The sequence below is a fragment of the Fundulus heteroclitus genome, chromosome 10 (genome assembly GCF_011125445.2).
Source record: "Fundulus heteroclitus isolate FHET01 chromosome 10, MU-UCD_Fhet_4.1, whole genome shotgun sequence".
Lineage (NCBI taxonomy): Eukaryota > Metazoa > Chordata > Actinopteri > Cyprinodontiformes > Fundulidae > Fundulus > Fundulus heteroclitus.
In genome coordinates, this window is record NC_046370.1 from 24,533,579 (window position 1) to 24,556,241 (window position 22,663).

General features: G+C 41.6%; 1 protein-coding gene across 1 annotated transcript in view; it reads right to left on the reverse strand.

Moving 5' to 3' along the window:
* Nucleotides 1-22,663, reverse strand: part of ryr2a (ryanodine receptor 2a (cardiac)) — a 597,233-nt gene that overhangs the window by 301,801 nt on the left and 272,769 nt on the right. Inside the window, exons 34-37 of the mRNA XM_036142377.1 lie at nt 16,190-16,349; nt 12,788-12,874; nt 12,065-12,196; nt 41-135 (exon numbers count right to left, since the gene is read on the reverse strand). Of these exons, the coding sequence (XP_035998270.1) occupies nt 41-135; nt 12,065-12,196; nt 12,788-12,874; nt 16,190-16,349 (474 nt within the window). The remainder of the gene's footprint in view (nt 1-40; nt 136-12,064; nt 12,197-12,787; nt 12,875-16,189; nt 16,350-22,663) is intronic.

A 22,663-nucleotide genomic window follows, 5' to 3' on the forward strand; every position in this document is an offset into this window, starting at 1 on the left:
TGGACATCCAGGTGCTTGTATTTAAATATGGGCACTATACCTGTTCTCCTCGGGTATGTGTAGAGACATGAACTGCAGAGAATCACTACATTGGACCTGCCAGCCGTGTCGATCATTCACTCTGCTAGCTAAAACCTGGATAAAACAAAATAATTCAAGTTTTACACACCAAGCATTACAAATTAGGTAAAAATCTCGGATTATTGGTGAATTCTTTCCGCTCAACAGCCAGTCTTTTTGATTTACTGTTTTTTTGTCATGATCTGTTCCAGTCCACTCAATGCCATGCCTTCTGCACCATGATAAGTAAGCTCATGCATTGCACCTGGCAGCCTGGCTCACAGCTCTGCTACAATCAAGCTCATAACACACACCTATGTTCTGTTCTTTTTAAGCTCATTTAAGACAGAAAACCAGCGGCATATTATTGAAAGCTTCTGCAAGTAGGTATCCAGGGTTCCTTCAACGCCATAGATCAGGCAGAGAGGAAGGCTCTGCATAGTCATAAAGACCGCAGGGAGATTTAGAGGGACAAAACTCCCTATCTTGGGCTTCATGTATGTGCAGCGCTGTCAGAGAAGAGCAAAAAGAATCATCAGATTAGTTTGTGTCTGAGCTCACTCTCTGCTCAGACACAAACGCTGCACGTACAACCTGAGACACAGCATAGTGGACAGTATCACCACACATACAACTCGTTTTTTTCCCCACCATGGTCAGACTGATGGCTAAACAATATCTGCTGAATAACAATACATGTACAATACTATGTCACTACTTGTGCAATATGTGAATGTGTGACACCCCCCCACAACATGTCTATTTCTAAATATTTTATATTTATTATTCTGCACACCACCACCTTCTATACAGCACATCCACATTTTGTAGTATGTAATGTTTTTATAATGTTACTTCATAATACCTTACCTGCTAATGTTATATATTACTGTTATATTTTTATTTTTTTAAGTTTCTTTATGTCTTTCTGTTGATCACAAGAGCCCTGCACAAGAATTCCAATGTGATCTCTCACAAATGGCTGATAAAAATCTTGAATCATAGACCTAGATCTCATTTCCAGGATTTCCCTATCCTGCCTTGCCCTTGTCAGACTTCTACTAAGTTTTTGATTTCTGGACCATGAGATGGATTTGTACCTCAACCTGCAAGCCTCGCCTAGACCGTGGATTTGTCAACGTTTCTCAGCTCTGCCGTGCACGACCCAGGCCTGTTCTCTGGACTCTGATCTAACTCTCCTAGCCATCCTGCCAGACACTTCTGCAGTGAGTAACCCAGCTCTCATCACTTCCTGTGCCTCCAGTGGATACCTGATTTTCGTCCAGGTCTTTATTAGAAAACCCTTTAAACACAATAGCATAACACATTGGAATGCCAGCATTGTCAGTGGTTTACTAACTTCCTGACTGACCACCAGCAGCATGTGAGGCTGGTGAGCATCTTATCCCGCCCTAGAGCAATCAACACAGTCGCCCCCCAGGTGGGTGTCCTCTCCCCTCTCCTCTTTTCACTGTATACTAAGATTGTACATCTGCAGAATCGTCTGTGAAAAAGTTTACAGATGGCAATACTGTCATTGGGCTGATCCAGGGTAATGATGTTTGCATACAGACAGCAGTTGATTCGGCTGGTCCACTGCTGGGCACAGAACCATCTGGAGCAACACAACACTGTGTCTACTGTGGATTACTTCTAGTTCTTAGAAACCACCCTTGGACCTGAGATGTTCCTCACACATTGACACCATCTGTATGGAGGCCCAGCAGACACTGTACTTCCTGCGACAACTCAAAAACTGCAACCTTCCTCAGCAGCTACTGATCACCTTCTTCACTGCCATCATTGTCTTGTGTACATTCAAATCTGTGTGGTTCAGGTCACCCACACAACTTGACAGGTTCAAACTGCAATGAATAAGAGCTGCAGAGAGGATCATCAGAACCAATGTTCCCCTCAATTTTTCATGTGTCTGGGCATTCACTTGACCTCTGTAAGCAGCATCACACGTGCACAATGAGGCTACTCCAGTATTATACCTGTCCAAAACCTAAGATTACAACAGGCTACATGGCTTACTAAAATAATCAAATTACAGCAATACTTTATTTTAGATTAATTAGTTTAGATGCAACTGATTTAGCCCGATTACATGAATTACACAAAAATAATGGATTTTTTATGAGCTGTATAGTAAGTTTTATGTCAGCGTAGGGGTCCTGCTAAGGAAGAACAGAGACATGTACATCTTTCAGAGTTCAAATTTTATTACAATTCAATTTACATTTTGTGCAATGACATTCACACAAGCATGTGGTACTGTACAGCCTTGCTTCTGTCAGTCTGCTCCAGGGCAGCTGTGGCTACAATGTAGCTCACCACCGTCACAGATTGTGAATGTATGCGTAAATGGGTGAATAACTGACAATAGTGTAAAGGCTGATTATATTCGCACACTGGATAGCCACGCTGGTCTGGGTGGACTTGGTGTGAGCCCATAAAAGCACTGTAGACATTTATACTTGACACAGATGTAGTTGCAGTATTCGCCAAAAACACAGGTTCGTTGAGGGCTACTTTAAATCTCCCTATTTTGAATGAGGCTTGTGCGCTTGGGCTGTGTCAATTTACAACAATTTAGAGGTGCAAGACCTTGCGCCAGGGCATCTCGCAGGGCCTGCACTCGGGTATGGGGAGAGCACGATTGCGTCACTTTTGCCGCACACACTCTTGCGCCCTGTGTTCAATGCGGTAAGTATAAACCAACTTAAACGCTTTGGGGTCATCAGTCTTGATAAAGAGCTATACAAGTACAAGCCATTTACCAAGATATATATATATATATATATATATATATATATATATATATATATATATATATATATATATATATTATATATATATATATTGATGTAGTCCTCACGCATGCTGTCATAAAATAAGAAATGTATAAACAGAGCTGCTTTTCAAAAATGGAGGTAGAACAAGAATGCTGATCTGAAACTCCAACTGCAGCTAATAACACCAGCAGAGCAAAAGCATTCCAGAAACAAACAGCAGGTGTAGTGCTCAAAAACCAACCAAATTATATGGCCCAAATACTGATGACCCCTCATTCTTCCACAAACTTTTCCATGCAATTTCAAAACACGGGGACTGTTCTCTATTTATTGGGAGCGACCACAACTTTGTGGAAATAGGCAGGTTGAATACAACAGGGACTCAGCACAGTTGGCAATCATTAAATGTAGTCAAACAATACATCATTGATTATGGTCTTTGCGATGCATGGCGATCTCTTCATCCTAACAGTAAGGAATATAATTTATTTTCAAATGTCCATCATTCCTACTCCCGTTTTAACTATTTCTTAATCAGCAGCTCGCTGCTGTCTGACATTTCAGATGCTGTAGTACATCCTCTTGCTGTCAGTGATTATGCTTCTGTTTCTTTAACCTTAATAAATAAAGAAGTAACCCCACAGAACAAAAGCTGGAGACTTAATACATCATTGCTTAAGGATGAAAAATTTGTCAAATATTTTAAAGAAGAATGGGCATCAACATCTATCCCTGCGACAGACTGGCGACCTGTCCAGGGTATACCCCGCCTCTCGCCCATTGATAGCTGGAGATGGGTACTAGCACCCATCGTGACCCCTACAGGGACACGCGTGATGGAAAATTGGTTGGATCAGCATCTATCCTCTGGGAGGGAGGGAAAACAGTGATGAGAGGTAAAATATTTTCATTCTCATTTCATAAAAAGAAGATAGAAAACAAAAAAGATTCATAAAAGATTCATTACAGGAAAAAGTTACTAGAAACTTTCCAGGAAGAGGAAACGCTGGGTAAAATATGTAAAGTTAAATAAATATATCCATCCATTTTCTATTGGGGTCATAAGGGGTGTTGGTGCCAGCCGTCAATGGGCAAGAGGCAGGGTACACCCTGGACAAGTTGCCAGTCTATCACAGGGCAACACAGAGACAAATTGGACAAACAACCATTAATGCACACACTCACACCTAAGGAGAATTTAGAGAAGCCAATTCACCTTGCAGAAAGACTTCCATGCAGAACGACCCAGGGCAAGGGTAGGACATGAACACAGGACCTTCTTACTGTAAGGAAGCAGTGCTACCCACTGTATTACTGTGCAGCCTCTAAGCAAATACATTTGAAAAGCAAAATAATTTTTTTAATTCATAGATAGAATAGCACTTCCTAAATTATCAGATAGTCAAACAATGACCCTGGATTCACCGCTGACAACAGTCGAAATTCAGAAAGCTCTAAAAAGAATGCCCAACAAAAAGGCTCCAGGTCTAGATGGATTCCCAGCTGAGTTTTATAAAGAATTCTGGAATATTCTGGCACCAACATTCCACAGAATGTTGAAGGAAACTCAGGAAAATGGCAGATTCTCAGCTAATATGAATTCTGCTACTATTAGTCTCCTGCTTAAGCCAGGCAAAGATCCTGTGTTTCCTACCAGCTACTGTCCCACATCCCTTATTAACATGGATATTAAAATAATCTGTAAAGCTCTTGTAAAACGATTAGATTAAGTCACTCCTCTCATAATACACCCTGATCAAACCGGTTTTATCAAATGCACGCATATTTCTTAATTTAATACATTATATATACTCACATAGTTCATTGCTAGCAACACTACCTAAATAATGGTGTAAAGCAGATGCCACCATGCTGCTGTCTTTCTTGTTCTGATTCTCTAACCATGTGTGCAGGTAAACGTCCTCTTTCCTCTGATTCACACCACGTCCACGATGATGAACAACAGCAAAAACGTATTGGTACCACTGTCTTGAATAGTAGGTCTGGCCATTTGGTGACTTTGGCAGCCCCATATTTTGCATCATGTCTAACGAGACTGTAAAAGATTCACCCTCAGCATTTAGAAGATCATAAAGTCTGCGTACCCTGCGCCTATGTAACATATACAGGGCAGATTCTTTGCTCTTGTCTATATCTAAGATTTCTGGATCTGTTAGTCTGAGTCTGAACTTAATGCAGGTGCTACACACATCTTTAGATGGATGTCCAAAGCCAAGGTTAAAGTCATACATAAAAATATTATAATATAAAGCATAGGAAATCTGCTCCTCATTCTGTCTGCAGAATAGTTCATGCATCTTTTTAATATTTAAATCTACAGGAAGGTATTTTCTGCCAGGTGCACCACGACGAACATAATGGCTGGCTTTGCAGGTGAATTTCTTTATACGGTCTTTCACAGCCTCCCTCTTGGCTGCTATTTCCTCTGATCTCCAAGCACCACCAATGTACCACCATTGGTGCCCTGTTCATCCAGTACCTTGCGATGTTGCAGAGACGATCTTTCTTAATACCTGCAATCACAGAACAAATGAGGCTATATCAAACAATGCAAACTGAAAAACAGAAACAGAAAACTAAACTATACAAAACTTAGCTAAATGCTATAACATAATAAAATTAATAATACTAATAATAATAATACAGTGGAAAGTAATCAAATTTTGAATTGTAATCGCAATATTGCTTTGAAAAATATTTTGATATTTTTCCAAAATTGTTCAGCCTTACTGCCCAAAACAATGAATCAAGTCTAGTATATCTATAGAAATAAAATAAAATTGACCTTTTACTGGGCAGTAACCAGATTGAAATTTACTACTTCTAATAAAAAATACAAAAACCTAAACAAATAAAAAAAATAATACTATATTAATTATTTAAAAAAGTAGCAAGTCACAGTTACATTTCAGTAAAAAACAGTAAAGATTTGGTAAAACTTAAGTAGCATAAAACAGTACGTATAGTAATAGCATTCTAAAACTTCTAAAACCGACTTACTGCCCAATACTACTACTCCTTTGACTCTGTTGACGTAGCTATATCATAAAAATAAAAACTGGTATTAAATTAATTGAATACTCACAAAATAGGCTCATAAACAAGGCTTTACAGACTGGAATTTTCTCCCGCGTCTCGGTCAGGACAAAGTACTTCACAGTGAGCTCTCTTGACTTTTGTTGTTCTGTGCCATCCACTTTTGGTCTTCTCCGTGTAATAGTCATTATGTCCATATAAGACAACAGCAAAGCATCTTGTTTCACCTTATTTGTAGTAGAATACAAAACTCGATTTATGTGGGAAATCCTATCAGAAGACAACACCGCTGCCCGACAGGTGTTAGCTGTGTTGTGGGTACAGACTGTACAGGCATGCACCGCTGTGCCACGCCTTTTTCGCCACGTTACGGGCATGCTCGTCAGCTTTTCTCTTCCTTTTTCGTCCGTGTGTGGATAAAACAACAGCCTCCTCTGTTTCATCAAACGTCTCCATTGTGATCTGCCCAAAAGTCTGTGGTTTTAGCAGGAAAACATACCATTCTCCTCGCTCAGTGCTGTAGACGCAGGCGCAACCATCGTAGTGTCACGTGACGTAAAAGCGCTGCACTGATTGGCTCAATGGATTTATCGGCTTTTACTAAGAAACAGCGAGGGCGTATACTGGCTTCTGCCACAAAACAGGAACTTTGACTGAGTTTCTAATTGGATATATTGGGTGCCGCAATAAAATGGATTTAAGCTTTAAAAGCAGTGCCATGCAAAGAGTAAATAACATGCCTCAGCTAATTTTTTTTTTAAATGGCATTTTTCTGTTTTTGCAAATGAACTCTTCAAGTATACCTAGAATTGCAGAGGTGAGTCTATTTAACCTCACAGAATCGATATAAAATGCTATGCACACAGCTGTCTAGTACTTTGTCTGGCAACCAATGTGAACAATTGTCTGAATGACTGACAAAATAAACATGGAATACTAACAGAATAATCCATCCATCCATTCAAGATTGGGTCATGGCATAAAAGGTTCATGAGGAAATCCAAGACATCCCTACACCGAGCGACACTCTCCATCTCACCTGGTGGACCCAATGCAAGAAGGGATGTATACCGTATTTTTCGGACTATAAGGCACACTTAGAATCCTTAAATCTTCTTAAAAATTGATGGTGCGCCTCATAATCCAGTGCGCCTTATATATGATTAAAGTTGTGCTTACTGACCGATTTTATGTGGTACAATGTGCTAAAAACAGTTAAAGTGTGTAAGTACAACTTTGGTAACAACGAAGACGCTCCGCTCAATGGATACTCGGAGCATTACGGCACACTGTGTCACTACCTGATCGGACCCATGAGTAGTCTACAAGAGTGCCTGACTGTAATGTTGAAACAAGAAGTGCATTCATGTAAATGCCCCCACATATTCGGGTGTAGTTCAGTTTGCGAAGGTCCGCATGGACTCGAGTCATACTTAAGGCGGACTCTGCACAGACTCCGCTCATACAGGTACATGTCACACTAGAAAACTTCTCAGAGGTAAGAAGTCTTTGCATCAAACTGTTTTATATCTGACACTGAGCTTGATACACTGAGCTGCTCCAAGCAGGCGGCCGCAAGGACGTGCAGCATCACAGCCCCTCTCTGTTCTCACTGACAAGAGTGTGGTGGGAGCCTGCTGGAAAAGAAATGGCTTTAGGTGCTCAGCTAGCTAATCACCCATTCTACCATCAGTTTCACCATGTCGTCCCACTGGCAGAAAGTGTGGGAATTGTAGGAATTTGCCACAAAAAATGTAGGCAATAGTACGCTCGACTATGAAGGGTAAAATGTCAGTGGAGAGTCAGCGCGGAGTCTGCGAAGCTCACAGTATGCCTGAATATGTGGGAATCTAGGCAGCCCACATCTGGAGTATGCGCTAGCAACGACAAACCTAGTAAGTTAATTCAGTATAAAAATGTGTTTATTGTCAGGATCCTCTGAGCTGTGGACTTGTTTCTGTTTATTGGCCTCACCTGTTGATCCCCTGATTAGCACCTGTATTTAAGTTCCTCTGTTTGTTTTTCCCGTTGTCGGGTCATTCTGGTCCTCCTGCGTTTCTGTGTTCTGCTTCAGTTTCCTGTGCTCCCGAGAAACTTGTAAGTTTAGCTTCATTAAAATATATTTTGTTGAACCCCATGTGCCTGCCTCGTTGCCGCCTAGGTCCTCGCCTCCCCAATCTTGATAGAAATGACCCGACCACGAGAGGGCCAGGCAACAGGGCTGGTAAGAATCGGGCTGCCTAATCAGCTCTGGAGGCAGCCTCTGGTGCATCTGCCTCCTAGCCGCTCCGGGGCTAATCCTGTCTGCCACCGCTCTGGCCAGCCCGATCCTTTGGACTCAATCGGGAGGACGCTCTCCTCCCACCATGAGCAGCTTCGGTCGCTTGGGGAAGCAGTTCAGACCACCCAGGATCTGCTGTGAGGGCTGTCAGGCCGGATCGGTCAGCTGACGATTGCTGTCCTCACCCGCCGGCAGAATCGCCCTACCGCACTGCTGCCCAGCGCACCCGAGCCGCCGCTGCCCAGCGCACCCGAGCCACTGCCCAGCGCACCCGAGCCACTGCTGCCCAGCGCACCCGAGCCACCCGAGGTCTCCTCCGCACCCGAGCCGCCCGAGGTCTCCTCCGCACCCGAGCCGTCCGAGGTCTCCTCCACACCCGAGCCTTCCGAGGTCTACTCCGTACCCAAGTCGCCGTCTGAGGCCTCCGCTCTTTCCAGTGCTCACAGATCCTGCCGCTGGTCTCTAGGGTTTCGGCGGCTGGCTGAGCTGCAGCTTTGTCTCCGGGGTCTCCCGCAGCGGTGGCCGCTGCAGGCTCTGCGTTTTCGCTGCCGGGGTCGCCCACCTTGACGTCCGCCGCTGGCTCTGTGTTTCCGCCGCCGGGGTCTGCTGGCTCTGCGTTTTCGCTGCCGGGGTCGCCCACCTTGACGTCCGCCGCTGGCTCTGTGTTTCCGCCGCCGGGGTCGCCCACCTCGACGTCCGCCTCTGGCTCTAAAGTCGAGCAAGTTCTTGGTTTCGTTTTTTTTTCCCCGTCCTTTCGAAGGCCCTTTCCGCCCGCCCTGGCTGGATTTTCTTTTTTGGACTGGACATTGGTGGGCGTCTGGAATCCGCCCTTAGAAGGGGGGATAATGTCAGGATCCTCTGAGCTGTGGACTTGTTTCTGTTTATTGGCCTCACCTGTTGATACCCTGATTAGCACCTGTATTTAAGTTCCTCTGTTTGTTTTTCCTGTTTTCGGGTCATTCTGGTCCTCCTGCGTTTCTGTGTTCTGCTTCAGTCTCCTGTGCTCCCGAGAAACTTGTAAGTTTAGCGTCATTAAAATATATTTTGTTTAACCCCATGTGCCTGCCTTGTTGCCGCCTAGGTCCTCGACTCCCCAATCTTGACATTTATTTTGCCCTAATGTTAGAAACAGGGCAGTGTAGTGCAACTACTCTGTCCACCCAACAGAAACAGATAGCTCTCTCTCGCTCAGGAGAGAGCTGTGTAGGTGAGGGGGCGGAGTGATATTAGACACTTGGGAAGAATATTTAGTGCGCCTTATATGTAATAGTTTGTATTTCTGCCACTGTTTAGTTTCTGACTTAGTTTTGTTAAGACTTCACAGTCTCCCCTCCGCGGTGACACACCCTAGGTGGACCCAGCTCTCTTTACACATCAGGCAACCCCGACTTAATTATTACCTTGAATGTAGGATGCATAAAACAGACAAGTATACTTTTAGTTATATTTTATCTACTTAAAGACAGAGAAACAGTTACAGACACATGAGCGCTGATGGACTCTTGATCGGCAAGAAGCCCCGATTGCTCATCACACAAACATTATATAGGGATCTAGGTACACACCCATGCAAGGGATGTACGCTTCCTAACTGTGTCATCAGTAGAGAAAACTGTGTCACCTCTGGGGTGTTATATAATAGATATGTCGGTGATATCTTAGGCTACGTTCACACTGCATGTCTTAATGCTCAATTCCAATTTTTTGGTGAAATTGGATTTTTTTGCGTGGTCGTTCACATTTCCAAATATATGCGACTTGTATGTGATCTCCTGTGTGAACTCAATGCGTTCAACCTAAGTGTCACGCATGCGCACTCGAGGACGTGGTGACGTCACACGTAGCAAGCGTCCTCAGTGTTTGCGGAAGTAAACATGGATTATAATGCTGGCGCGCATTTTGCGGTCTTTAATTTATTTTCTAACCGGAGCTTTCTCTCCACTGAATGCTCTTCTCATTGTTGTCCGCTATGGGTGTCGTCTTTCTTCCCGCTTCTGTATAGCAGGACGCAGAATAGTGACGTTTGAGTATCGGTGACGTACAGGTCGGATAAATGCGACCCGGCCGTACAGACACAGGTCGCATTTCAAAAGATCAGATACGAATCGGATTCAGGACCACATATCCAAGTGGCCTGGGTCACATTTGAAAAAATCCGATCTGTGTTCTTCAGACTGTCATAAAAAGATCAGATACAGGTCGCATATGGGCAAAAAAATCGGAATTAGGTCACTTCAGGCTGCAGTGTGAACGTAGCCTAAGTGTGCCATGCAGTTCTGGGATAAACAGTTCGTTCCACTTGACCTCGTTGATATCCTAACAGACCCCCTGATGATGTGTCTAAATGGCACATCACCAAAGATGATCAACCAGTGGAACGACAGCTCTCAGGCTGTCCCTTTCCAAAAGCAGCTGGTGATTCTGTCCACTCCAAGCACGTCAGCTTCCGGCTTCCAGAGTCCATCTATCTGTGATCTCCATGGCAACCGACTGTGTACCCCAGTCTCTGGGGTCACACAATCTCTCTTGGTGTGCCCGAATGGCACATCATAAAAAACAGTCCAGTTGTCCGTTAGCCCCCCCGTTGGTGTGCCCAAAAGGCACATCACAACGAAAACAGTTCCAAGAAATGGGCCGGACAACCCTTAATGGAAACATCGTAGCATCAATCAGCATGAATACTTCATATTTCAGCATTTTTTGCTCAAGACCACAGTCCAAGCATTTTATCTACAATTTAGGGTACAACTATTTGAGCTAGGCCTGTTTTAGAGTCCTAAGCGCACTTTATTTTAAATTTACATTCGACTAGGTAAACTAAGACTGTTCAGTAACCAAGGTCAAATCCGTCTACTCTACCTCCACCCCAAAAAACCTCCTACTTGGTCCTCCACTCCCCATTCCCATGGATAAACATCCATCATTTTCAAACCTCACAAATCCAAGAGTACCAGTAGGGGGCATCACAATGGCGGGGTGTTGGGGCTTGTCTCTGCAGAGGCGAGGCGTCAGACAGCCGGTGGGATGAGTGGTCAAGGCGGTGTGGGGCAATTTTGCCAGCTAAACCTCCCCGTGGACTAACAGCGCCGCGTTAGTCCTAGCGCTAGTTCTTCTCACCCGTGTACCGACTGGAACTGTTTCTTTAACCACTGAACCTGCCTGTCCTTATCCTGCCAGTGTGAGGCTAATAAATCCTGTTAAATCATCTCCTGCTTGTCGGTCTGAATACTGGGTCCATCTGTCGCCGTTCATTACAATATATGTGGACAAAGAAGCACAAAGACATGTTAATTCACTGTGCACTTTATAATCCGGTGCGCGTCTTGGTCCGACAAATACGGTAGTCCCTACAGTGTAATCTGGGTAGTATAGTAGGGTGGTGCCAAAGGGAGGCACCACCCTACTAAAAAAGCCAAATTTCAGCCAACTGTATCCCAGAAGTAGATACTTTTGTCATTGTTTTTGTCAATGCTTTGGCACCACTCACGAGGAGTCAAAATTACTTGGAATGTTCAGCTCTATGTCAAACAGTTTGCACCATAGCTGTAACTTTGTAGAATAAAAAAGCCAAATAAACAGAATTATGTCATGGCGATTACATTTTTTTCCACCAATTATAATGATTTTTTGTGGGTGAGCTGATAACAGTGGTAGATATAATTTCAGATACAACAGGAACAAAAGAAAGAAATCCACGCTACATATTCTCACACGGAAACCCTTCTTAAGGAGAGCTTATTTTTATGATATATTCTCTTTATATTATAAAAATTATATAATTTCCTGTAGACTTTAGCATGTGTTTTCAAAAATCTGATCTGAAAAAAGAACAATATTTGGTAGAGCCACAACAAGCATGCGTTGCTACCTTGAGGAAGTGGTTGGGAACACGGCTCCATAACACAGGAGTGAGAAACTGCACATGAAGGCGTGGCGGGCACTGGGGAACTGGGTTCTTTCTCTCACTTTTAAACAAACCAGCTGACAGAGGCATCACATTCTACCAGGACAGAGAAACAATGTTGGACAGCATCATTAAAACCCACACACAGATTGTGACACATTGTGAAACATCTAAAAGAAAGGGCAGTTCTTCAGTTTCATAGGCAAAACTGAGGAAAATTATTAAATAATCAAATGAATTATAGGACAATTACAGTTGTGTGAAAAGTGTTATCCCCCTTCCCGATTCCTTATTTTATTCTTATTTTTTGCAGGTTTGTCACACTTAAGTGTTTCAGAAATCATGCAACTATACTGGGGAAAGCGTTAAATTTCTGTATATTGTAAAAAAAAAAATTGTCACTCAGTTTTTATTCAGAGGCGTTCAACCTTATCTACATCTTCCATGTGAAATGTACCATTCTTCACGCCTCACCCAAAATCTGAATGATGGATAATTAACCAAAAGGCAATAAAGTAAAAACAAAACAACTTTCTCGTTTACACGGTTTAATTTACATTCTACAATGAAAGTAAATGTGTTATTTTTTTCAGTAGTTAATTAATTAAATTGATACAATGAAGTCCCAGTCCTAATAAGTAGAAACATTTCAGTCTACAGCTTCTGCCAGTGTGTGTTCCAACATACCTTGATACGACCAAGTTCAAACTGGAAGATGTTGGGACTGGTGGCCTTGGCAAAAACGGCAGGAAACAGTTTTGTGCTGGGCTCCACCTGTTTACAGAGAAGAATATTTTCTCGACTACTGAAGTCTTGCTGTATTGAAATTGTCTGTTTTTCTGCCAAACATTACATGAACAAGGTATAACAAAAGTGAAAGCAATCCCCAAACTCTAATTGTTCAGGCTTAGTTCGAGTTATCCAAATATAGTATAACCAGGTTATGCTTTGTGTGCTGCCAACCGGGCTGCCAATTATGTACTCACCACCTCTCCACAGTCTGCTGTCTATACCCTCTCTGTATGTTTGTGCATGCTTTAAATCACTTTATTGTTTTGTTTTTCCCAGCAAGCATTTCTCCCTTTATTCTTCATCATTTGTTAATCTTGCTTCCAGGTAACTAACCCACTGTCTGTTGAGGCAGATGGAAGTCTCTTCTGAGTCTGGTTCTGCTGGAAGTCCCTACCTGGTAAAAGGCGGTTCTTCATCTCCATTCTGGCCCTCTAAACTATCCATGCTCAGGATAAAGGGTTAAAACAAAGTGAAGAATAGATGCAAGTTGCTGGCGTTTTACAAATGTAACTCACTGATCAACTAAATTAAGATTGAAAATTAGCTGCAACTGACTATTGATGGTTTTTATTAAATAATATGAGCATTTATATGGGACTGACTGAGAACACATTAAGTGGTAATCTTATAACCTCATAATCATTGAGCATCATTACGCTACAACATACATCCCATCTTTTTTTTCCTGGAATACCCACAACCCCCAAACAGAAAAGCAACATATCAATTCATCAAATCCACCCTTTGGGATTTTGGAAGTGGGCTATGTCTGTTTACTATCTTATGTTTGTTTGTGCCTCAATTTCCTCAAAAGAGGTGGTTTTCTTGATTTTTTTTTTTTTTTAGTCAGAGTAATCTGTATGGAACTAGTACAGTCTGTTATTTGTGAGTCTTTTTGTGTTAACATTCACCTTATTTGTAAAATTGAGAATAGAAAAGGGTGGATAAAACACATCCCTGAGGGGTTTCTTTTTACTTATTTTTATGTACATTTTTGCAACTTACATAGACATACACATACAAGCCCACATTTAGTCTGCTGCTCCTCACTTACGATATACTTTAGCAACTTTAAAAGTATATGCATCGGGTTAAACTTACAAGTAGGTCACATGATTAAACAGGAGTAACATACAAACATAGCTATAGGTAATAAATTAATAAGCAGCGCAAATGAAGATAAATTAGCGAAATAAAAAATAAAAATAATACTAAATACTTTAAAATGAATAAATAAATAAAAATAAGAGAGAAATATAAAATATATTTAAAAAAGGAGAATTTTACTGCATTTGTATGGTCATGGCCGGTTTCCGACTGTTAGCAAATACCTCTTTTTGAAGTCTCAGGCAATAAGTTATTTGTTCCATATGATAGATTTCCCAGACCTTTTCAATCCAATATTGTACCTTGGAGGGTCGGTCTTCAACTATTTAAATGTGATACATTTAAAATTCCCATTTTGGATATGACTGCTGGTGTCCTAAAAATCGTACTATTACCTTCCATCTGAATTCCCGCCATGTATTAGAGTTAGTGACTTGATGCGCTTCAGTACATACTTCAGTACTTTTTTCTTTGGTCTGTAGAGTTTTGTTGGGATCCATATCTATAAATAGCTTGTAAAAATGGCTGATAATTTTCTTATCCCCACTACCTGTTTGCAATTTTATCACAAATGCTGTAATTGGGGTGGGCTCTAGGATTTTAGTCCACTCTCTGTGTTTTGCTACATACTCCCTTAGTTGTAAATACCTGTAAAAATCTGTATAGACCAGTTCATTGTTATTGTTTTGATGCGGGTTTTTCGCGCATGCGCGCCAGACTGGTAGGCAAAAGGCGAACAGAAAGCGGAGTCGGACACAGACCGTGCCTCAGCAGAGAGGAAGACCGGTCCGGTAGGTTAAAAAAAACATTGTTCACTACGGATTATTTTGGTGTTTTTGTCTAGTTAAAATGGGTGGGGGTGTCGGCGACGTTGCAGCGTAAACACAGACGTACTGGCGCGCGTGAACAGGGGCGTACTGCAGCCGCTGTCTGGTGAACATTATTGTACAGTGATTGCACGAAGAAAACTAAAATGATGCGGCGTGCTGCTGGTACAGCGCATCGACTCGACTTCTTCCAGCCCCGTCTAGCGATCGCCACCTCCCCTCCGCCGCTATTTAAGTAGAACAATGACTAGTGCAAAATTAAGTTGTATTTACCGGAGATGAAGTGTAGACTGCAAATTCTGTTGTGGTACGATGGCTCCCCCAGTCCATTGGGATTGTCTGCCTGCGCTCTTTTCATTGAAATTACCAATTTCTTCCTTATTTCTTCGTCCTTCGGTAAACGACAGAAACGTACATCCGACGATTTGGAATGCCTCTGTGTGCAACCGGCAGCACAACAAGTCGTAGGCATTGTTTAGATTCCAAAAATAAACTAACTAAAAGTACGCTCTAAATCACCCGTTTTGTCATGTAGTAGACGAGAACAGTACTGTTTTTGCCTACCAGCGGGACCCGGATGTAGCGCTGACGTCACACGTGAACTGGTCTATTGGGGAGTGTGAATTCTATTCTTAATTGTTCAAATGATTTAAAGCACCCATCTTTGTGAAGTTGGTGTAGGTTTGTAAGGCCGTACTTAGACCAATTTCTGAATCCTGAGTCCATCTGTGAGAGGACAAAACCATTTATAAGACCAATGTTGGTTAGGGCTGAAATTGCTTTAGGCAAGCCCATAGGATAGATATCTTTATATTCCTCCAAATCTTCAATGTGGTCCTAGTCCACTCGCTCATCTGAATCTCCCCAAGCGGGACGTCCAAAATAAGCAGAGTCTCCAAGGGATGTTTTGCATGTGAATTTCTCAATATTTAGCCATCTTGTACAAACAGAATCTTGCCACCATGCTATTAGGGGTCTCAGCTGCGCAGCCCAGAATTACAACCTAAAGTTTGGAAGTTTAAGACCCCCATGTGATTTGGTCAGCTGAAGTATTTTAAGTCTGACCCTCATAGGTGTCTCTGAAGTCAAAATTATTCCTATACTTCTCTATGTTGGAAGGTAGAATAAACAGGCAGTAAAACAAATGATGGAGGAAACGCAGAGGAACACAAGGTCAAGCAGGGTTATCAGAGGCAGAAATAACACCCTTACATGTAGTGTCTTCATTTAGGGTGCTAAAAATATGTGTTTATTGAGTAGTAAAAAGAGAGCCAGTGCCACCAAAATAACTGTTTGGATGTTGTAAAAATTATGAAAAGGTACAGACATGCTTGCCTTAAAGAAGATTGTATCCAGTGTTTACCTGGTAATAAATGCTGAGCTCTTTCCCGTTGGCTGTGAAGGTTAGCAGACCATTTGTTGTGTCAACCAGACAGCCGATCTCCAGGCCGTTATTGTTCCTGCCCGGTCCTGGGCTGCTGCTCTCTCCTGCCCACACCATGTAACAGTTACTGCGCTTTATGCTGCAGGAAATTTAACACAAAAAAAACACACCAAACATCAAAACATCAAAAGCAAATAATAAAAGATGTATCAAATGAATTAAAGGACAATTACAGTTGTGTGAAAAAGTGTTATCCAATTTCCTGATTTCTTATTTTATGCTTATTTTTGCATCTTTGTCACATTTAAGTGTTTTAAAACATCAAACAAATTTAAATAATGTATTAGTTGTTATTTCAATGTTTAACTTTTTGTTCTGTCATTTTATTCTTTGTGGAAGTTACACCTGGTATGGTGTTAGCTGTGACATCAGCCAGGGGAGACAGATCATCCAATATTACCATATAACATTGAAAGGATTACTGGATCAGTGTGTGCTTCTGTGCTTTTTGTGTCTCTGCTCTGTCTTCTGTAACCCCCAGTCGGTCGAGGCAGATGACCGTTCACACTGAGCCTGGTTCTGCTGGAGGTTTTCCTCCTTGTTTAAGGGGAGTTTTCCTCTCCACTGTCACATCATGCTTGCTCAGTATGAGGGATTGTTGCAAAGCCATGGACAATGCAGACAACTGTCCCTGCGGCTCTACGCTCCTTCATGAGGAGTGAATGCTGCTTGTCAAGACTTGATGCAATCTACTGGGTTTCCTTAGATAGGAAACCTTTTGACCAATCTTGAGGTGACAAACAGATTGCCGGACCTTCTCCTTCAGGATGTCTTGGTAGACAGAAGAATTCATGGTTCCATTTATCACAGCAAGTCTTCCAGGTCCTGCAGCAGCAAAATAGCCCAAACCATCACACTACTACCACCATATATTACTATGGGTATGATGTAGTGTTGTGTAGTTCTTGAATGGTTGGCTCAAAAGAACGAACCAAATCACTACACTAACTGATTCATACGCTGGTGAAGATTCTCAGTCATCCAGGTCATGGTCATTCCAAAAAAAGGTAAAAAACAAAGCAACTGGACTTGTTTTCCGTAGCTGAAAATGTTTTGCTTCCTCTCCAGGAAGCTTTCTCAATTCAAAAAGTCTAGCGTAATGTGGAGTAACAAGCTTTATACAATTGGCAAACAAAGACCTTGTAATGGCTTAGATAAGATGCAAATTCAACAGAAACAGGACCACCCCTTAGTAATGGGCGGTCGTTAAAGCCATTAAGCCATCAGATTGGACCGAAACTGGTCCACTCGTCTGTAACGAGGAGTCGTCAGGGTCGTTATTGTACGGTGGCCCTGAGGTGCAAAGCACTACAACTTTAAGGAAAGCACTCCAACATTAATGAAAGCGCTACAACAATAAGGAAAGCGCTACAACATTTAGGAAAGCGCTACAACAATAAGGAAAGCACTCCAACATTAACAAAAATATTACAACATTAACAACAGCACTTCAACATTAACGAAAGCACTCCAACAATAACGAAAGCGCTGCAACATTTAGGAAAGCGCTACAACATTAACAAACCGAAAGAGGTACGTCCCAGTGGGAGACCTAAGAAATTGCTGATTGGACTACAGCTCGTTTTTACTTTTGAACCGAAAGTTATTCTGGCTTTACTGTGTTTTTTAAAAACATGAATGTTCTCGGTGATCCAAACCGTAAGATGCAGTCTAAAACGCCACTTAGTCTGTTTATAAGTTTCGCTTTTATTAATTATGCTTTTTCTTTTTTTTTTTAACTACGTGCGCTGTGTTTCTGTACCTCAACGCTCTGGTCTGCTCCTCTCCCCTCCCTCCCCTCGGACCCAGGGGCTTTTATCAGCAGCAGCCTTATCACTACGTTTAATGTCTTTCCACTCCTACCAAAATGTCCTAATTAAAATCAATAGGAGAGTCCGTAGCTGTGTTTCATGCTATTTTCTTTTTAACGACACAGAACCAGTGGCGCTTCGGTGGGCGTGCTGCCTTGGCTTGAATTCAAGTGCGCAAAATTACGTTACATATAATTTAGGTGTGCACTTTTAAGGGTCATTTCAAGAAGCTTGTAACATCAGGAGCTTCACTTCAGACCCAATATTCATTCTCTTCCCTCTAAAGGAGCCCTATACAGTCTTTATTTATGCATTTCCCCCACTGTTATCCCTCGCGCGCAGCGCACCAGGGTAAAATAGAGCAGCTGCGGATAATGCGTAAAGACGCAGCGTGAACGACGCAGCCCTGTATGCTTTAAGGGTTACAGCTGAGGGAAAAATGTTGGACCTTTTAGGTTTGATCAAACTCCGCCTCATTCACAAATGAGACCAACATGGATAGATTATTGATAAGCTGTAGTTTCATTATCAACTACGATAACATACAATCTGCTTCTGGGGGGGTATTAGAGGTAGACGCGATAATTTTATTTCCACAACCTTTGTTATTATGATGGTTGTGTTGTAACTGCAACCGATTTTTTCTCTGCTCTATTTTACCCTAAAGACTGTATAGGGCAGTAGAGGGAAGAGAATGAATATTGGGTCTGAAGTGAAGCTCCTGATGTTACAAGCTTCTTGAAATGACCCTTAAAAGTGCACACCTAAATTATATGTAACGTAATTTTGCGCACCTGAATTCAAGCCAAGCCAGCACGCCCACCGAAGCGCCACTGGTTCTGTGTCGTTAAAAAGAAAATAGCATGAAACACAGCTACGGACTCTCCTATTGATTTTAATTAGGACATTTTTGTAGGAGTGGAAAGACATTAAACGTAGTGATAAGGCTGCCGCTGATAAAAGCCCCTGGGTCCGAGGGGAGGGAGGGGAGAGGAGCAGACCAGAGCGTTGAGGTACAGAAACAAAGCGCACGTAGTTAAAAAAAAAAAAAAGCATAATTAATAAAAGCGAAACTTATAAACAGACTAAGTGGCGTTTTAGACTGCATCTTACGGTTTGGATCACCGAGAACATTCATGTTTTTAAAAAACACAGTAAAGCCAGAAATACTTTCGGTTCAAAAGTAAAAACGAGCTGTAGTCCAATCAGCGATTTCTTAGGTCTCCCACAGGGACGTACCTCTTCCGGTTTGTTAATGTTGTAGCGCTTTCCTAAATGTTGCAGCACTTTCCTAAATGTTGTAGCGCTTGCTTTCGTTATTGTTGGAGTGCTTTCGTTAATGTTGTAATATTTTTGTAAATGTTGGAGTGCTTTCCTTAAAGTTGGAGTGCTTTCCTTATTGTTGTAGCGCTTTCATTAATGTTGGAGTGCTTTCCTTAAAGTTGTAGCGCTTTGCACCTCAGGGCCACCGTATTATTGGCTTGGCTTAAAGGAACAATGTTTTGATCACCCGAATGAGGGTAAGAGTTAAGGTGATGGTTGAATTGAGATAGCTTCCTGAAAAGGAAGCGCAATGTCTTCAACTACGGAAAACAAGTCCAGTTGCTTTGTTTTTTTGGAACTGATTCATACATTTCTCAGTACAGTTGAGGAGCAGGTCAGCGCACGTCTCGGTCGGTACTGGAACTCCCGTGTTCTGTCATGCACGTGACTCTGAACACTCACCGCCCAGTTTGATTCATTCTAGCATTTCCTCTTGCAGGGGATACAGTCTCATACCACAGGAATATGTTTCTCCAGACTAGCAATCCCAAATCAAACCACATGAAAACAAACTTGCGCGCGCACACACACTTCCTTCAGTCCTCTTCATTTGAACAGTGAGAGCAATGAAACCGTGGACAAAGGAAACAGTAGAAAAACAAGTAATAGCAGGAAAGACAAGAAAGATTATATATCATGTGTGTGTGTCTATCACAATATATTTTACGTATTTGTTTAGTTTTGTTTATATTTGTTTTCTTTTTGTATATTCTTCTTGCAGGCCACACAGACTTTAATCTGTATGTTGCCATTTCTTGTTCTTAATTATTTTTTTTATTTTCCACTAAACATCCACAAGACCTATTTGTTTTATTTTGGTGGCAATTAAATTAATATGTAATATAAAAATGTGTATTATTCATAGTTTCGTTCTAATTTAACTTTTTTATTTTTCCCACTTTAAACATTTATTGTTTTAATTTGAGTCCAACAAAACTAATTTAAAAACCAGACATTTAATCTTTAAATTTCCATCCAACCCTCCATCCTCTTCCGCTTATCTGGGGTCGGGTCACAGGGGTAGCAGCTTCAGTTTAAATTTATTTTTCTTAAACTTGCAGGAAATGAGTGTTCATTCACGTCCAAATTCATAAGCAGTTACAGGTAGAGACAGCACCACAATTTCCCTCAACGTAATAGTTGCTCCTATTCAAGAATCAGTACATTTCATTCCCGCTCTTCCTAAGATTCGCAACTCTCCTGGACACGTCTAGTACAACACTGATTCATGATTCTAGTGAACTGGTGATTCGAGTGTACTGATGAACGTAGCAGTAGACCGAATCACTCAGCATGAGTCAGTGTCTCCCTCCCTCTGTCACTCTGTCACTAAGTCACTAATTCGCAACCCTCCTGAACAGCTGCACTTGCTGCCTCTGACGAACAAGTACAAATCACTGAGATCTGTTAAGCGTGAACATGACTGTGATGTGTGCTACCATGAAGGAGACGAGTGGAGCCTGATTTGTGCAATACGCTAATCTTACTGAGAGTGGCACTGTGACACTGACTCTCACAGTACACCAAGGACTGAGATGGAGGGACAGATGTGATTTGGGATCGATAATGTAATAATGTCATTTATGTGATGGACTTTCTTTTCTGAGGTAATCTGGAATTACATATTTTTTCAGTAGGGATAGATTTTTGATCCAGAAGTTTTATTCAGCGATGCCAAAGTATTTTTATCTATTTCCTAATACTTCCGGTATGGATCAGTGTGGATTTGAAATATGGCAGCAAAGCTGCTCTGTGACTGCAGTGTCTACTGATGGAGCCCCTCTCTTGCGGTGAAGTACTGTGCTGCTTTGTTTATGGGCTGAACAAAGGAGGCAGAGGCCGTGGTATTTTCAGATGTGTTTTTTTCTATCTGAGCTGATGGACCCCCGTTTGCTAGAACTTCAAAATAAGGTACGGAGCGAGTCTGAAAAGTGTTTCATCTTTATTACTTGTTTTAACTGTAAAGAAACAAAATAGGCTGTTAAAGTTAAATAAATTGCACACTTAGAGCACCTAAAGCCATGCTTATTCCTTATTTTTAATTTAAAGGAACAGATAATGCAGCTACAGGTCTATTAATAGCACACTAAGCCATGATAATTGCCTAATACAGTGGTTCCCAAACCTTTATAGCCATGCGCCCAATGTTCCCCCTTATTTTTCATGTATCTGAGCATACAGACAAACTCCCTGAGCATTCACTGGACCTCTGAGCAATATCGTTCCATAGTCAGAGACCCACAAGATTGATAAAAGAACTGCACAGAATGAAAGCAATACATTTTTCTGTATCAAATTTTGAGACTTCCACCTCTAATTTTCCATTTATATTTTAGTTTTCATTCATATACCCCCCCCCCCCCCCCCCCCAACACCATTAGGGCTATGGCACATTTATTAACTTAAATACCACCACCTTTACTTCAGCGTAAAATATAAATATAGCCTATATGATTAATATAAAGTATATACTGTATACACCTACAATAAAATCTGTGTCAACTCATTTTTAGAAAGATAGGTGAATCAATTATTTCAATAACTCACATTATCCCATCATTAATTGCATATGTTGAATATAGCCAATTAATGTTTTAGTTGAGTACGGTTAAACATAAGAAAACGTATAACTTAACATTACCTGATTATTTTCATACTTCATCGTGATTTTCTACCATGTCCTTTAGTAATCAATACGCCCTCTACCCCCCCCCCCCCCCCCCCTTTGTGTTGAATGAGTGAAGTGTGAGAATACAGCTTTTTACGGCATTTATTTTTTCAGCAATTCTCTGGCACTTTTTCTGCACCAACAGCATTGTTTCTTATGGTTTAATATTCTCTATATGGCTTCATTAAAGATTTCTAATTCCACTCGCGGGAAATGCGCACTTCCAGGCTTCTTATTTCCTGCCGTTGCCATGGTGAATCACGTTATCTGCGTGATTGGAATTAACAAATGTATTATTATTATTTAAACAACTTTTACAAACCAGCCAGTGGTTGAGAACACATGCCGCTTATCCTCACGACATTCTGCCGTAAAGTCTACACAGCAGTAAATATGAACTAAATCCCTAAAAGGCACAGTAATCCTTTTCAAAGTACACATTATGTGACATATTGAGGAGGGCTTTTTTCATGCCTGTGCTCACGTTCAACTCAGGGTTGAATGGAAGATGTGTTTAGTTACCTGATTGATATCACCCATTCTGAAATCGAAAACGGTGAGTATGTCAGAGTGAGGTATAGCTACTCAAGA